This window comes from Protomyctophum parallelum (assembly GCF_964188405.1).
Source record: "Protomyctophum parallelum genome assembly, chromosome: 9".
In the NCBI taxonomy this organism is placed as follows: Eukaryota; Metazoa; Chordata; class Actinopteri; order Myctophiformes; family Myctophidae; genus Protomyctophum; species Protomyctophum parallelum.
In genome coordinates, this window is record NC_139706.1 from 21,110,618 (window position 1) to 21,129,413 (window position 18,796).

Genomic DNA, 18,796 nt, shown 5'->3' on the forward strand with positions numbered 1-18,796 from the left:
TCCCGGGGATTTTTTTTTCTTTTTCACATGGGCGTCGGTAGCCTAATCCCTAACCCCTTTTGGTGTTTTAAGAATTATGTTATACTTTAGCTATTGAAAAATAGCAGATCTACAAGCTCATAGCGCGGCACCGAGTGCTTGTAGGTCTGCTATTTTTTAATGTATATTCTTTCAGAGCGAACGTTTTTAACTCAAATCTTTGCTTCTGAGGGGTTCCTGGAATAACATATTTCCAGATGGGGGTCGGTGGCCGATTGCATATAACTTTTGGAGTCCTTGACATGAAATATTGAGCACCACTGATACAGAAACATGAGGTATTTCAGAAAACGTCAGGATTTAGAAGATTCTTTATTTATTTCGACGTCAGGCCAAAATGGGTTCAATTGAAAAGGTTGAGAATCGCCGGTCAAACCCCGAAGGCCCGACACTAAGTGTGTTCCTCTAACCAGCTGGTGGTCCAGGCTGTTGTTCCTCTGCGGGTCCATTCTGGTGTCCAGGGCAGAGGGCAGCGCCAGGGGGAGGGAGTGTCTGTTGGACAGCTCTCGGACGCCACTGCGAACGTCGCCTCCCAGCAGGCCGCCGGACCCCTGCGTGGACGAAGACGACGACGACGAGGAGGGGGCGGTGGTGGAAGAAGAAGTAGAAGATGCGGACGAGGCGGGGGCCTTGGGCACGGGCCTGGAGTTCCATTCGGTGGTGCCGGCGGCGGCGGCCGCCGCCAGGGGCCTGTTGGGGGGCGCCGGGGGCATCTTGTCCCCGCCGGGGGTGCAGGGCAGCGGCCGCCTCTGGAGCCGCCCGTCAGGGCCCGCGGCCGCCACCGCCGCCCCGGCCGAGTGGGGGCGGTCGGGGGGAGGGGGAGGGGGGAGGTCCCTCAGGGCCGGCAGCAGCGGGAGAGGCTTGTCTTTGTGGTGCGACGCCACCTGCAGGCGGCGGGGCGGAACGGCCACATGAGGAGGACGGAGAGAGAGGGAAGGAAGACACAGTATGAGAACTAAACATCATCAGAAGTTACAAAAATAAATAAATAATTTTACAGGAGTACTGCCCGTGGCTTTCTTACCATATCTGACCAAGAGTAAACCAACAGAGGTGGAAAAAAATATCTATTAGGTCTGCGACTTCCCATAAATATTGATTCGTTTTTGAATAATCAAAAGGCACATTGTAATTATTAACCCATTTAGGCCTGACCTCAAATTTAAAAAAAATCAAAAATAGCAGATCTACAAGCTCATGAGCTTGTAGATCTGCTATTTTTCAATAGCTAAATTATAACATAATGTTTAAAATACCAAAAGGGGTTCCCGCCCAAAATGGGTTAATACCGGTACTTTAGATTTATTTTATTTATCAATGAATAGGTTAACCATTATACCATTATATACCTGGTCCCACAGTGTCTTTCAATTCAAACATAGTGAAAATAGATAATCATCAAGGTCACAACATCGATCAGCTATTTTCATTATTTCATGAACAATTCTAAACAGCTTGTAGATCAGAAATGTTCTCTATTTGTGCGTCTTTCTTCTTTTTTTCTGAGCTTAAGGCAGTATTTTAAAGAATCATACTGGTGTTACTACAATCATTTCATTTGTATTGTCAACAGAAACAGACATAAATCTACACCATTTCCCCCCAAATTACTTTATTACATTTTGCCCACTATCTGTTTTATTTCATAAAGTTGGGGGGATCTGTGTGTGTGCGTGTGTGTGTGTGTGTGTGTGTGTGTGTGTGTGTGTGTGTGTGTGTGTGTGTGTGTGTGTGCCCAGATTTCCAAAGATGGACAAGCAATGGCAGAGAAGAAAGGAGCAATCTCTGCTAATGGCTAGAAGTCAGAATCAGTCTGGTGTGAACATGGACGTGCCTTGCCGGTAGGTCTGTTTCTTTGGAAATGCAAAGAAACTAAGAGGTTATTCAGATCCCGCGAGACAGGTTTCCTTACAAACTAATCTCCAAGGAGGTCGACAAGCCTGAATTAGAGCTGCATACAGAAGTGTAAAGAGGCAGCATGTCGGGTCGACGGGCCGCTGATAGTCATTTGAGGACACCTGCCTGTGCTTCAAGGCCCTAGGGGGTCTGCCTGGCCCTTACATTAAATGGATCCTTGTTAAACTGACACCGGAATATTCTCGCCGGGTTTGGAGACAAATGGGCCTGGGCTCCCTCGCCTTCTCTGCTGGCAAAGCTGAGCCGGTACAGCTCTTCAACGACAGAGGGGTTTATCGTGGATCCCGGACGTCCTAGAGAGGCTTTGGATGGGACCCCCGATGACAAGGCCTATGCCGAGCTGCCTAAAGACGTGAAGAAGTCCATCTCTCACCGCTACCGGTGTGTGTGTGTGTGTGTGCCAACATTTCTGTCCAATTAAACAATGACGCACTGATTGGTTCAGTCTCCGTGCTGCATCTCTGCAGACAGGCTCTGAAGCTACAGAAAATGGGGGTTGAACATTCCCCTCATTACGGACATGGTTATATTCACTGGCTGTGTGTTTTTGTTTTTATAACATTCGTCAGCTATGCAGTTTGTGTCTATGGTTTGTATTGTGCTTGGAGTCTGCTGAGAATGGTATGGTCGTTCAACCACTTACGCAAATAGTGAAAATAAACGATATGAGCCGTTACTGCATGAATCCATGGAGCGGTGCCCTGTAGGCCAGGTGTATAGGCAATCAATGCCGAGGTGTGCTCAGCAGGTGCGCTTAATGTGACACCTCCCAGGAGGGCACACCTCCGTGGATTTGCCTTCAGGGAAATCCAGTGTTAATGAGGCAAAACATGCGAGTGGACGGAGGGTCTCACCTTGGTGGTGACCCCTGGACTGGAGGCCCCAGGGGGGTTGGGTGGTCTGTGCTGGAGCAGGTCTAGTCTGGGAGGTACGGGGGGCAGCGTGGACTGGGGGGTCATGGACATGGGTGAGGGGGGCCGCTCCACCTGGAAGTGACAAGTGACAGAACAAGACGGTCCGTTAAGATCGAGCAGAAAACCCCCACAAGGTCTTAAATAGAGGGATCCACTTGGTGCCTGACACTTAGTTATCCATGTTAAAAGGAACACCTATTTTAAAACGTATCTTCATATATGGTCCTCTATAATGCTTATTACATGACGGTGCCCTTTGTGTCTATACGAACTGTCTAGATCGATCGATTTATTTAAACTGCCATCGGCGTTGACGACGCCTAACCCTAACTTTGACTAAATGTTTATGGCATGGCTCCTACTAGCCATCCATAGGGTCTGAGTGTCTGTCTCGCAATCTATGTGCTAATCCCAAACTTTTTTGGCCATGCACCCCGTCAGTGCCCGACCTAGCTGAATTTTTCGGGCCAAACAAAGAATTAGAAAGTAGACAAAAACTGCACTTTTCTTTCTGTCACGACAAGAGTTGGCTTTGTACGAGTCCGACGCTTAAAAGGTCTTTAAATAAATACGTTTTGAAATGTCTATGGGAAAAATGCATTGGGATTAATTTCCTGGGCCTGGCGTCGTCATGAAAGGAGGCAGGACTGCGACGCTCTATATGGGCATAATATGTTAATATATTTAAAACAAAACTATAGCACCACCATTAGCCTTTTCATGTCGCGCACCCCCTAGAAGGCGCTCGCGCAACACAAGGGGTGCACGCACCACAGTTTGGGAACCACTGTGCTAATCAAACAAACCACTGGACCGATCAGTGCCAAATTCCAAATAAGTTTCAAATATTGTGATTTGTGTGTGCGTGCGTGTACATCTTTCCACATTTTGTGAATTCATAACCACCATGCCTCTTTATTCAAGACAGAGTTTGAAGTTTGGTGTCAAACAGTGAAAACAGCTGAAAGACAACCTCTGCATGTGGAATTGTGAGCTTGTCGACCAGCTAATTTCACCGAATGGTATCCCATTATGGGTTCATGTGCTCAAGTGGCATGATTTTATGCAGCAAGTCTGCATTGACCTTCTGAAAATGCAGCAGAGTGTGTGAGTGTGTGCTTGCGCGCGCGCACGGTGGGCATGCACAGTGTGGGACTGCGTGCCTGCCGACCCCCCACAAAGCATCTCACAGTACATCTGCTTCCATTTGACTGCCTCATGCCACTCCTATTTTTAACCAGGCACCTTATGTATATATTTCACACCGTGCTCCTATTGTTATCGGACCCGTTTTTCTGTTTCTCTCTGTTTTTCTGTTTTGTATGCGCGTGATGTGAAAATAACATTGTTGAGGAGTTATCCCCCATGTCACCACGTGGACGCTGTAAAATGTACGGCATTAACGTCACATATAATGTGTTGAGGTCACTGGGCTAAACATGTCAGACCAATGTCTGCTAAATTAAAACCCTGGCGTCTTTTTTTTAATGCTTAAAACACCAAACAGGGTTCCCGTTCAGAATGACAAGCAGCCCATACCTTAGTGCAGGCTAGCTTGCTCATCATGAGGTGAGGGTCTTCCAGTCTGTCGTCGTCGTCGTCGTCGTAACTGGGCGAGGGAGCGCCTTCGGCCCCGAACATGCCCCTGCAGCCGCCGTAGGAGCCCCCGCTGTTGTCCTTGGGGTCGAAGGGGTCCACCACGATGGGCTCCGTGCCCTTGATCTCACAGCGGCAGAACGGGCAGCCCTGACCCTCAGACTCCTGGTGGACAGGTTGAATAGGAGGACACCATCAGCACGTGGGATGTATTGCACACACACACACACACACACACACACACACACACCATTTTGGAAAGAACGTGGGCCCCTTCCCTACTTCCTTCACAGGTGTTACCGATGATACTAACGAAGGCTCTGTTCCATTCTGGTCAAATCATAGAGTATTAAAAGGATAGAGACTGATCCCCCCCACCCCACCCCCCCCCCCCCCGCTATTCATGTCAGTGGAAGTTGCTCAGTGGCGTTTTGAAGCACCAGGAAGGACCGCCTATTTCCGCCTTTTTGGGTGCATTTCCGTTGCAACCGAGCGCTCATGAATCCACGGGTCCGCCTGCAGTCCCTTACTTACTGCAAGGGAACAGTGCTTCAACGTTGGAAAGCCTCACTGGCCCCTTGGGTCAAATAGAGTCGGGGTGCTGCTACCTAGGTGCAACTTCCCATAGACAGACCATTCATCCAAACAGAAAAGTCCTATTTAATTGTATTAGAGATTAGAGAGAGAGAATTCGCTCTCCGTATCTCTCCCTCTCACTCTCTCAAAAGCCATAGTGAGAGAGAGAAAAGTGAAACATGAATGTATATACGCACGCACGCTACTGTACATAAAGTAAAGTTGTACAATTGGATTATTGGTAGCCTATATACTGGCAGATGATAATGGCACAAGGAGGAATTAATAATTATAGGCTATACAAATAGAGTTTGCATGACAGAATTCCGTGGTAGCCTATAGCAAAGCAATTTAACCAGATCAATTCTACCCCAAATCACCGACATGGTCGATTCGCACGGCCGGATTAGTATTACCCCGGGACCCCGGTGTTTGCTGAATTATGGTAGGTAATTTGGCCTGTAATTATTACAGCCCCAATCACCGACGATCACCGTCGATTCGCACAGGATTAAAAACACAAACGTCCTCTGTGATGGTGAGGTCCTGGGGTAATACTAATCCTGTGCGAATAGGGCTTTTTATAACAATAAACTCTGAGACTGTACAAATGGAGCCATAACGGTCCATTTGTACAGTCTCAATTTGGTTGTGCCCGCGCCGACCTCCGCAGGGACCCCCTTATCCGCGGACGCCCACGCAGAATACTGCAGACCCCCGCAGAGGTTGGCGCGGGGGTCAGTGTTGCCAACTGTTGTGACAGAAATAAGCTAACCAACCTCCAAAAAGCCGCCAAGCAACTGTGAGAAAACAAACACACACACACACACACACACACACACACACACACACACACACACACACACACACACACACACACACACACACACACACACACACACACACACACACACACACACACACACACACACACACACACACACACACACACACACACACACACACACAGTACCTGCCAGGCGGTGAGACAGGAAGTACACATGAGATGACCACAGGGCTCTATCTTGACATCCTTGTCGTTCTCAGCACAGATCTTGCACAGCTGGAAGGTGGAGCCCATCTCGCAGTACAGCTCATATTGTTCCTGAAAGGGGACAGACGCACATTGTGAGCTTGTAGATCTGCTATTCTCAAAAGACTGTTATAGATTTGAAAACGGGACATTCTGCATAATGAGTATACATTTGGTCCTTTAAAGTACATTTTGATGCCAATACCTTTGCACTTTTACTCAAATTTTGAATTATGGACTTTTACTTGTAACAGAATATTTCTAAATTACAAAAATCTCCCCCACACTTCCACTACTGATTATATCCAAACAGCCGCTGAGATTTAAAAGAAGAAAAACGATGAAATAAAAGTCACATCCATGGTTCTGTTGAGTCATGTGTTGAGGACGTGGCGCTCTGACCTGTGTGACTTTGATGTGGTCCTGAGGTGAGGGTTCACACAGTCCCGTCAGGTCAGGGTTCTGGGTCCGCCCGTCAGGAAACAGGTAGCTGGACATGGGAGAGAGGGAGAGGGCTAGAATCATCTACATCACTGGTTCCCAAACACTGCTATTGGTATGGGTCCCCTTACCCCTTAGTTTTTGTTTCCTACATTTAGTTTTTAATTAAAGGAGCGTTCAGTGGTTTAGGTGGTTTGTAAGAAACCCTGGTCCGCCTCGGCAACAAGATGTGCACATGTGAAATCACTGAATATACCTTTAATATTATATATTTTTTTAAACGTCATTAATTAAAAACAAAATTCAGTAATTTCGTGAAAGAATCAATAAAGAAAAATCTAAGAAATTCCAAAAATAGAAAACAAATATTGAAGTATTAGTGAAAATAGCCGATGCACAAGCTCACAACACGGCACGAAGGGACGCGTTGGGAGCTTGTAGATCGACTTATTTTCACTAGTCTGGGTCCCGGTCACGTTTCTGATTTCTCTTTTTGGTCATGGGCTAAAAAGGTTTTGGAACCACTGATCTTACATTAACTTCTCCTCAAAATATCCTACTCCATTACGGGACATTGTTACAGCTGTTCCAACGCAAGCTTAACCACATGAACCCCATCGTCTCTGTATTCGTGCGTAACTGTCTGACCAGGACATTCAGCGGAAATATTCGAGCTCACAGAGCAGCTGTGTGGTTATGAAGACTCATGACATGGTAGGAAGTGGAGGAAGTTGCTAGTCCGTGTGTCTGAGGATAGGTTCTTTCTTCTTTGTTTACCTCTGATCCTAGATCATTATTTACCGTATATGCATTACCGTGTTTTCCTTTCTTACTCTAAGTAGCTCTGGAACCCATTCTGACCTGAGATCAGATTCTAAAAAATGTCTTCTACATCCTGACAGTTTTCTGAAAAAGCTATGTTTCTATGTCAGTCGATTTTTCTAAAATAGCAGACCTACAAGCTCGTAGCGCGCCACTCGGTGGCGCGCTATGAGCTTGTAGATCTGCTATTTTTCAATAGCTAAAGCATAACATAATGCTAACACCAAAAGGGGTTCCCGCCCCAAAATGGGTGAAGAGCATCTGCTAAAGGCTTACATTGTAATTGTGTGTATTTTGTTGTAACATTTGTAAATGTGCTCTGGAAAGTAATTGCAGTTTACGGTTATGTTTTCTTGAAAGTGGGGCAGGGCGAATTTAGCAGTTGAAACACTTAATTTCCAAAAATGCACGTAACATTTCTGTTTATGAGCATGCTAAACTATAACGCAATTACCGGCTTTCACAGTATTTTGATTTTACTGTTGCCCTGAGAGGTGATGAGTGGAATCTGTTCAGCAACTTCATTCAGAGAACAGAGTTCTTACATCGCCCGGCATAATGACGCACACATGACATGACTAATTTGCTAAATGGGCTAGACGCTGGTAATTGCAAGTTTATAGATGTTTTGGAGATTGGGGCAATGTGCAATGAAACGTTCACCATCCAAATAGGCTTTTGATTACAGGTTTGGAATTGGACGGGCCGGCCAGAGCTTTCATCGAATCAACGCTGGAATGAGGCCCGACTGGGCTGCATATTACTAACCCAGGAGGGTTTCACAAACGTTTCCATGACAAGGCCCCCAAAAAAGCGACCCCCCCAATTTAAAATGGCAAAACAAAACCGAATGTGAAAATTGCAGAGGAAGGAATAAAGAGGCACACGTCGGAACTCACAATCCTTCCCTGAAGCCGTCGATGAGTGCCTGGAAGAGGGGCTTGTTGTGGGGTATGGTCTGGAGGATGTTGCCGTCCGCCGTCACGTAGCCGATAGCCCACTGACCCAGCCGCGTACAGCTCAGTCGAAAGATGTAACTATAGGATTGAAGGGATGTTTTATTGGTTAACACAATCGGTCCCGCTGATTCCTTCAAAATAGGAGCTCTCTGGGGTGCCGGGGGACAACATGCCCGCTTTTACTCTTTACTTATTCCAACTCTCTCCTTACTGGCCCCTTACATGTGCACTTACAGCCTCCCCAGTTGATCCAAAATGCCGCAGAACACTTGGTCTTCAACCAGCTGAAATGATCACATGTCTCGTCTCCCCCGTTCTGCGCTCCCTCCATGTTGCTGCCCGCACAGAGTATACTGTAACACACTGACGCTGGGCTACAATGCCACCCCAAAAATAGCAGACCTACAAGCTCGTATGAGCTTGTAGATCTGCTATTTTTCAATAGTTAAAACATAGCATGATGCTAACACCAAAAGGGGTTCCCGCCCCAAAATGGGTTAAAAGTCTGATCCAACCCTACAAACCTACAACCCCCCCGTTTTGCCTTTGTCGGTTTAATCGACTGGACTCGGTTGTTTCTTCATTTATATGGGCGGATAAAACGGCTTGCATTTCCAAAAACTCACTTACAAAAGGATGGAAGCGAAGGAGGCGTCGGCCTCCCCATTTTTAAACGTTACTATCGGGATGCAAATGCAAGGGCATAACTGGGTCCTCTGACACATTTTCTCCCGTACCTCCGAATTAGGCACTTTGTGAGTGATCATATCCCAGAATTTACAGTCAAACCCAAGTGGCCACGGGTTCTATGATCTAATTCTCATACATACAAACTTTATAAACATGTAATTTCTAGCTTTGTTGCTGCCTTTGGGGCGTCTGTGGACACTGGTCATCTCAGAGATGCGTGGGCTGAGGAGCTGGGCGTTCCAATCTCAGATGAGTTGTGGGTGGTGGTGGGCCTGTGTAGTATTAAGAGCTGCTCTTATGGATTCTAGATATGGATTGATTCAATTTAAAGTATTGCACAGATTGCATTACTCTAAATCTAAACTTAGTAAAATGTACCCGACAGTCTCCCCTGGTGATAGACATGGCATTGCAGAGTCTGTCACATCATTTCTGGCAGTGTCCACTGTCCAGTAATAACCAATTGCTGGGTAAATATATCGAATGTGTTCTCCAGACAACTGGGAAAGGATATTCAGCCAGTGTTGATGTTTTGCAATATGTTGTTGCTCTGATGAGACAAGGGGCCCTTCCTTCCCACCAGTAACAGATCATTAAGGCAGCTATGGTTGATGCAAAAAAAGGCTCAACGACATGCTCTCCATTGCTAAGCTGGAACAAATCCGTAATGACGGTCAGAATAGTTCAAAAAAATCACACCAGTGTGAACCAAGTGGTGCAACTCCCGTCTATTGGTTCTCTGTATCGTTCCAATTTGTATCGTTCCAATTTCTTCTCTGTATCGTTCCAATTTCTTCTCTGTATCGTTCCAAAGTCTTCTCTGTATCGTTTGCGTCCAGCAGGTGGCAGCCATGTCACATACTTCTCTCGTTCCAATTTCACGCATGCGCACACCACTCATGCTCACACAGGTACACACACACACAGGTACACAGCTACACGGACATTGCAAGCTGGATGTAGAAGTGGTTGCACCACTTAAAAATGTGGATGCCATTCCTGGCAATGCTTGACAATAGTTGAGTACAGTAAATGTTCTGTATATCTGGCTGGTTTAATTTTTATTTAACCTTTATTTAACCAGTAAAATCACATTGAGACCATAGTCTCTTTTACAAGTGCGCACTGGCCAAGAGAAGAGGCAAATACTGTACATGTTACACAGCTCTGCCAGTAACAACAAATACAGGACATGACAAGACAAACATATGACATCAGTAATACCAAAAACCTACTACCAGGGAGGCTCAGAGAAAGTCTAAATAGCTAACCACTAAACAGACTAAAAAAGACTAATAAGAACAATACATCAAGAAAATACTAAGCCAATATAAAACTAAGAACACAGCAATTGCTACTCGTCAAGGCAGGAGCAATGGCTGGAGAGTGTGCCAGAGGCAAACCTCTTAAAAGTCACTAAGGGGATCAAGGAAGCCAATTTGTATCTGGTCTGCCTCAGATTTGGTGTTGGGTACGACATAGCGCATCCAGGCATTTGATCTGAGGTTAAGCGAGTTTTGGACTAGTTCAAATTTAGAACTAATAATGTAACTCATATTTATCGCTACCTTCTGATGGTCATCGATCCCACCCATATGTCCTATTTAGTATTGTTTGTTTTTCTTCATTTTTGTGTGTGCGCTTGTGTCTCTTGTACAGTATGTAGTATTAAGCTTACTTGTCTGTCATTGGATATTGGTTATGTCTTGCATCTGACAAAAAATCTAAATAGTATGTAAACAGTATGTAAAAAAACAAAACATACCTCATCGAATCATTAATTCACTTGAGCCCTATTTTATACTTTGTCGCACAATGGTGTGTGAAAGATAGTGAAAATAGCAGATCTAGATTGTTGTGTTGTTGGGTTTAAAACAGCATTGCTGTTATGCAATGATGCGATGAGATACACTGCATCAACAATCCCAGAGGGGGAAATTGGGGTGTTACAGCAGCATGACACGTTAAGTGCTTAAATTAAAAACAGTGCACTAAAAATAGCCTATACTGGGAGGGATGTGGGCACGGATCACTGTGCTATGTCTTTGACAGTGTTGTAACGTAACTAAGTACATTTTCAGTATTTTCTTTTGTTGTACTTTACCTGAGTGAGTATTTCTGTTTTCCAATACTTTTACTCCACTACATCTCAGAGGCAAACATTGTACTTTTACCCCACTACAATCATTTGAAAACGTTTGATTATTATTACAAGAGATACATTAACCACTTCAGCCCTATAAACATTTCAGCCATTTGATAAATAGCCGCATTGTGAGCGACGCATTGTGAGCTTGAAGATCTGCTATTTTCAAAAGATTTCTATACACTTGAAAACATTTTTTTAACCCAATACGTTGTACTTTTACTCGAGTACATTTTGTATTCCGGACTTGTACTATACTTTTACTTAAGTAAAAGTGAATGGAGTACTTTTCCCACCACCACCACATGGTCTTATGAGAGAGTAGCATTGCGTTCCACATGGCCCGGAGCAGGAGACGAGGTGACATCATCGGCTCTCTGCGGTACAATCAGCCCATTGATGCTCGTTAGGTACCAGCCTCGCCACGCGGCCCCGGGGCCAGGAAGCGTGGCGAGGGCACACACACCAGGGCGAGGACAAAGTACTCAAATGTTTTTACTAAAGTAAAAGTACCACGAGATTACTCGTGAATCTGCTATTTTCAGCATGCGACGCGGCGGACGACGAAGAATATACCAAGTTTCACACGGGAGATGTCTTTTGTCGGCCGAGGCGATCGTGTACGTGGCCTACTAGCCCTGCACTCAGTGCTACTCGACGCAAAATAACAAGCTATTGGATTTGGAAGCTATTATTATGTTACAATTTACAATTTACAATTTAGGCATTTAGCAGACGCTCTTAATCCAGAGCGACTTACATTTAAGCAAGAACAAAGCATGGGAATACATCACATAAAAAGCATTTATCATGAAACATGCGTAAGCTAAGAAAGTAACAGTGGAATATTTATATAGTGAAACTATACATACACTATACATATAAACTATACATCTTTACTACTATGCTATATATGTGTACTATGGCGTGCTATGACTACATACAATACAATTACAGTGCTGTCTACATAACATGCTATAAGTCTGTATCAAATGCTATATAATCCAACAGAGATGCTATCTAAGGGTTTAGGGTAAGTGCTAAGGGCCATGATGGAGTCTGAAAAGGTGGGTTTTCAGGCTGATGAATCAAACAACAAGTTTACTTCAGTGTTTGTTGGTATGTTCTGTGTCGGCCGTCTCCGTGGATTCAGCGCGAGCATCATCATCCAGGTGTAAAATGCGTGCCGAGTGCCAGCTCTTGGCGTCATCGTCGCCCGGCAACGCTTTGCTAATTGATTATTGTCCTTGATCCAGACTATCTTTAGCGACGAGTATACACTATAACTATAGAGTGCTTATTGGCTGATCTGACCACGCGAGGGGAGGGGGGATTTGTAGGGTCCGATATAGATATGCGGTTGCCATACCTTTGGTTTGCGGAGAAGAGGGGAGACGTGTGAGAATTTTGGCTGTACTGTACTGTATGTTACTTTACAGTTTACACCACTGATTACGCTAGGAAGCCGGACCGGTCCGATGCCGGTCCTGATTTACAGTACCGAGAGTCCTGCATGACAGATTACAGGTGTTTTTGACCAATCAGTCAGACCAGTCAGAAAGTGTGAAATATTGAAATCGATTTGGAAAACTGATTTGATTAAAGTTTCTATTTGAGAACATTTGACTTTAAAAACAAAAAGGTAGAAAAGGCCTCCTGTGGAGAGGTGTTGAAAGTTAGCAACACAACATAACTTAACCTACACTAGTGTGAAGAGAAAGTGTGGCTTGTGAGACTAGTATGAGGAAAGACCTCTTTGTGTTCTCAACGTGGGGTCCGGGGACTTCCAGGGGTCCTTGAGGGGGTGCCAGGGGGTCCCTAGCTAAAGGATTGATAGTTAGGAACAAAATGGATCCTATGGTAACTCTAAGGAGTGTAGATTGATGTCCCAGAGATAATAATACAAAAACATCATCAAATGGGGGGGGGGGGGGGGGGGGGGTCCATGGCCTGCCCTATTGCATGTAAAACTGGGGGTCGCTGAAATTAAAAGGTCAAGACAAGAACCTCATTGGTGTTGACAGATGTGTGGAGGCACAGCTACAATGAACTGAAACCATGGAGCAAATGTCACTGAATATCATACTCAAATTGTTTTGACAATAGGCCGGGCTAGCTTACTGTGTACACAATATATCTGTGTGTGTGTGTGTGTGTGTGTGTGTGTGCATTGTCTCACCTGCCAGGCTTGTGGATGAACTTTTGCAGCCTTGCTTTGACCTCATCGTAGGTAAGGAAGGCCATGTACCCAGGATGAGTCACCGCTAAGCTGTTCCAGTTCCGCAGCAGCGAGGACCACGGCTGCGGGGGCGGGCACGCACGCGGGCACGCACGCACACGCACACACACACACACACACACACACACACACACACACAAAGTAAGTCATGGAGTGTTTGTGTGCGAACAGCTCAGTGGACAAAACAAAGACAGCGTCAGCGGGGTAATACAGAAATGTAGTAAATTATGGATGACGTTAAAACAGCTAACTCCCTGGTATTTATCCATTACAGCAAGTTTAACATGCTTCAAAAGGAAGAAGGCACACACTGTACGGTCATGTAATAGTGGAGACATTGTGCATTATTATATTATGTGAAATCGTGTCTCATTCCACAGAATCACAGACATAGTGGCTTTGGATAGCTAAAGAGGCCACAAGCAAATGTCTCAAGTGCTTTGAAATTATATACAATTAGTTAACACGAATACAGCTCAAGTCATTTTGTCCTAGTATGGAGGATAAATAATAGAACAATTTAAAATACTTTGCGTGCGTGCATGCATGTGCGTGCACACGTGTGTGTGTGTGTGTGTGTGTGTGTGTGTGTGTGTGTGCGTGCACATGCATGCGTGCAGAGGAGAGAAACTAACATTCAAAACTCGAGAAACTCCAGGAAATGAGAAAATCAAACGGCACACATGCATTTCTTTCTTTTTTCGGGGCATTTGTTTATTCTTTATTTAACATCAGCATGACTGAAGTAAGGCCACCTACTGTACCACACAAGCTGAATTCAGGTGAGAAAGACCTTTTTTTCCTGTGATGTTATTGGCTACCGTCTAAAGTATTAAGATAGCACAGCGTACAGAGAAAGGAAACCATGGGCGGAGAGAGGAGAGACATGCGAGACAATGCAAGACACGCAGCTTTGAATTGAACACACAATTTCTGCCTTCCTTCCGTAGTGCCATCTTTAATCATGCACCTTATGTCTATTGGACTTGGTATATTTGATTTGACTGTGTCTTCCTGTAATTTGATTTGTCCCGTGTTCCTATTTATTCTCTATCTTCTTCTATCCCAACTCTTCCTGTGACAGAAAATGTTGAGTGCTGTGTTGTGTACAAGCGGCCAGTGAGGTTTGACGCCTCCGCCAGTACCTGGAAGAGTCTGGTGAAGATGTCAAACTCGAACACAGAGATGTAGTCGTTGCAGGTGAGGTCTATGGTGGACTTGAGCGCCATGGCCTCCAGGCCGGAGCTGATGGGGTGGAACTCGTGGAGGGACTGGCGAAACACCTTCCATGGAACTATGGTCCTGTTAACGGACAGAGACAAGCAGCAATGGGAAAACTTTCATTTGACTCTTACACCACGGCAAATGTAAAATGCATGTATGCCATTATGCACTTAGGGATATGGCTTCAAAGTCAATATGATTATTTCCAACGTATGTCTCCATTATGTATTTTTATGACCAGTTAACACATTTTGATGCCTTTGACGGAGTGTTCCATCAATTAGAATCCAACCATTGTCTGCAATCCTCTGTCAATGAATGTACTTAATCGATATGAAACTGTTAGCTGAAAATCTACTTTTAACACCGGCCCGGTTGCAACGCCTTGCATACCCCAGCCCCAGGAAACATGCGCACACGTCCCATAGAGTGAGAGTCCCATTTAATTATGGCACGGTTTTCATGCCCTGGGAATGTAAACAAATCTCCATAGCATCAACGGAACTTCCTTAGGCGGTACTTCCTATACCATTACTTACACTAACACTTCTTGTCCAGCCAAATTCTTGTTCAACCCAAAAATGATCTGTTAATGCTATGTTCTATTCCACCAACTACTGCTGCTGCATGAAGCCCAGTTCAAAGCAAAGATTTGCAGCGAGGCGTCACCGCTTTAAACTTCGTCACATGGTGGTGTCGTGCGCCGAAAATAGCCGATTTACACGCTTACAGTTGCGCTGCGGATGTGAGATATAAGCTATTTTTGGCACACCATCATACATCAGATCATAAGCATTAGAACGGTGTGGAAAAGAAATCACAGCGGTTTTGAATTAGTGTGTCATGTCAACTTAGCAAAGAATTGGCTGTAGTATAATATTAAGTTTGGGAACAAAAGACAAAAAAATGGCTAAACCCATTATACCAGTGTTACAATAAACAAATGATGTGGAACAGGACTCACTTGTCCCCAAAGGCTCTTCTCCAGAATTCAGCTGCGTCTGCTTTGGTAATGCGGAAGTTGTCACCCTGGAACAGACCGTTGGGGAAGATGGCCTTGAGCTCGGCCAGCATGTGACTGAAGATCAGCGACAGCTTGGTCAGGTTCCGTCTACAGAAGGAAGGAAGAGATTTCGGAGATTGTTAAACAAGCTTCCATATTTTGAGTTTGACATTATAGGCAGAAATTGTCAAACGAAAGCTCATGGTAACAGCATAGCTCCCGTGTGGATCTTAGACCTCATGTGGCCCCCCTGTGATGTATGTGATGAATATAAAATAATTAGCGGAGGACACTTCTGTGCCCTACAGCCCGTCGTCTGTGTAAACGTAAAATAACACTTCTGTGGCCTACAGCCTGCACAAGACGTTTGGTGCTGATTGTCGAGCGGTTTGCGAGAATAATAACACGTTGACTGCCAGGTTTTAAAACTAAATGTGATCTTTTTTGTTGCTTCCAGACTCTTACAAATGAAGTCCAGCGCCACCCTTGAGTATTTTAATTCCAACCTAAAAACCTTTCTCTTCTCTATTGCTTTTAGCTCAGTCTGAGGGCAACTGACTCATTGTCTGTTTTGACCACTGAATGCAATTCACTTTAGTGTTTTTTTACCCGTTTTATTGTATGGGGAAACCACTTTTTTTTTTAATGGAAAGCAGCATTTTGGGTCAACTTTTTAGATGTGCTATAAATAAGTGACTTGACTATTTAACTAGCGTATGGGACCTTTCCATACACTCTCAAGAGTTACAGACTTGTAAGGGTCCCTTTGGAACCCTGGTGATCCCTGGATCTGCTGTTGACTAAACAACATATTAAATGCAGGGCCTGTACGCGCTCTTTTCCAATGTTTGCAGGAAAATAAAAAGGCATTTACCAATTCGTTCCATGTGGGACACATCTGTATAGGCTCCACAGGTTCAATCAAGCCTTTTGTAATTGATCGTTATTTATTTTATAATGTTCTGCCATGTTGAATGTTTTTCATCATGTGGTCCACGTCCTTCCGCTTCTCCATTTACTGACGTCATTAAATAATGGCTTAGAAAAAGTGTAATCTAGAAATACTGCATGGCGGATGTGTGCTACCGCCCACCACTGTTTAAATACTGCATGGTGGATGTGTGCTACCGCCCACCACTGTTTAAATACTGCATGGTGGATGTGTGCTACCGCCCACCACTGTTTAAATACTGCATGGTGGATGTGTGCTACCGCCCACCACTGTTTAAATACTGCATGGTGGATGTGTGCTACCGCCCACCACTGTTTAAATACTGCATGGTGGATGTGTGCTACCGCCCACCACTGTTTAAATACTGCATGGTGGATGTGTGCTACCGCCCACCACTGTTTAAATACTGCATGGTGGATGTGTGCTACCGCCCACCACTGTTTAAATACTGCATGGTGGATGTGTGCTACCGCCCACCACTGTTTAAATACTGCATGGTGGATGTGTGCTACCGCCCACCACTGTTTAAATACTGCATGGTGGATGTGTGCTACCGCCCACCACTGTTTAAATACTGCATGGTGGATGTGTGCTACCGCCCACCACTGTTTAAATACTGCATGGTGGATGTGTGCTACCGCCCACCACTGTTTAAATACTGCATGGTGGATGTGTGCTACCGCCCACCACTGTTTAAATACTGCATGGTGGATGTGTGCTACCGCCCACCACTGTTTAAATACTGCATGGTGGATGTGTGCTACCGCCCACCACTGTTTAAATACTGCATGGTGGATGTGTGCTACCGCCCACCACTGTTTAAATACTGCATGGCGGATGTGTGCTACCGCCCACCACTGTTTAAATACTGCATGGTGGATGTGTGCTACCGCCCACCACTGTTTAAATACTGCATGGTGGATGTGTGCTACCGCCCACCACTGTTTAAATACTGCATGGTGGATGTGTGCTACCGCCCACCACTGTTTAAATACTGCATGGTGGATGTGTGCTACCGCTCACCACTGTCGCCGTTTACATCCGTGTCGGTCCAGTCAACTCATATTTGCAGTACATAATTATGTAGTGATTGAGTGAATGTCCAAATTCCTATAGTATAGTGAGTGAATGGCCATACAGTATGTAATGAATAATACTAATACTACCGTAATATCTCCAATTTATATAGCGCTTTTCTGAGTACCCAAAAACACTTTATGGGGGGCATGAGAAACAAGTAAAAACAACTTTATTTGGGGGGAAAAGACTAAGGAATAAAATCAATTATAAAACAGTGGAATGAGTTAGCTGGGGATGGCAATATTGAAGGTGGCTTGAGGGTTTGGAGGGTGGTCTCGAGGGTTTGGAGGGTGGTCTCGAGGGTTTGGAGGGTGGTCTCGAGGGTTTGGAGGGTGGTCTCGAGGGTTTGGAGGGTGGTTTGGAGGATTTGGAGGTTGTTTTGGCTTTGGAGGGTTTGGAGGGTGGGGGCATCTCAGAGTTTTGGGGAGTGCATTCCACATGGTTGGGACAGTGAAAGCTCTGTCGCCACAGGTACGGTATTTAGCCTCATATAAAGTAGTAATAGAATATGTAGTGATTGAATGAAGACTTCAAGGGATTTCACGTTTTTTTGTGAAGTCACAGTGACCTTGATTTTCTTTGACTACAGACTTCTAATCAGTTCATCCTCGAGTCCAAGTGGAATTATTTTTGCTCATGGAATTCCCTCAAGACATTCCTGAGATATCGTCAGTGGTGGAAAAATGCGTCACATCGCGACACATTGTGAGCTTGTAGATCGTCTATTTTCAAATGGCCGAAATGTGTATAGGGGCTGAAGTGGTTAATGTATGTTTTGTCAAACATGTACTTAAGTACAGTAATTAAGTAAATGTACTTAGTTACTTTCCACCACTGGATATCGTGTCCTCAAGGTGGGGACGTCTGGACTGACTTGACAACCCAAAAGTCTGCATGGCGGAGAACATGACAACAGAGGTACATACAAAGGCAGAACTGTGTCTGTGTGTCACGCCACCGACCACCGACCCCGCCCGCCACCAGAGGGCGCAGCTGTATGTCTCTCTCTCTCTCACACGAAAACGTTTAAAAAAAAACTAAGTAATTTATTCCATTTGTTGTTATTGCAATTTACGAGCTGCGTTTGCTTCCCACGTTTGCGCATCTTACTTGTATTTACAAAGCCCTCGGACAGACTTAAGTAGTTTCACTTTCAAAATGGTTC

General features: G+C 45.0%; 1 protein-coding gene across 1 annotated transcript in view; it reads right to left on the reverse strand.

Moving 5' to 3' along the window:
* Positions 1 to 18,796, reverse strand: part of cbl (Cbl proto-oncogene, E3 ubiquitin protein ligase) — a 64,826-nt gene that overhangs the window by 11,741 nt on the left and 34,289 nt on the right. The window contains exons 3-11 of the mRNA XM_083773169.1: positions 15,561 to 15,707; positions 14,518 to 14,674; positions 13,313 to 13,434; positions 8,238 to 8,375; positions 6,478 to 6,565; positions 6,016 to 6,147; positions 4,410 to 4,631; positions 2,811 to 2,942; positions 450 to 923 (exon numbers count right to left, since the gene is read on the reverse strand). Of these exons, the coding sequence (XP_083629295.1) occupies positions 450 to 923; positions 2,811 to 2,942; positions 4,410 to 4,631; positions 6,016 to 6,147; positions 6,478 to 6,565; positions 8,238 to 8,375; positions 13,313 to 13,434; positions 14,518 to 14,674; positions 15,561 to 15,707 (1,612 nt within the window). The remainder of the gene's footprint in view (positions 1 to 449; positions 924 to 2,810; positions 2,943 to 4,409; positions 4,632 to 6,015; positions 6,148 to 6,477; positions 6,566 to 8,237; positions 8,376 to 13,312; positions 13,435 to 14,517; positions 14,675 to 15,560; positions 15,708 to 18,796) is intronic.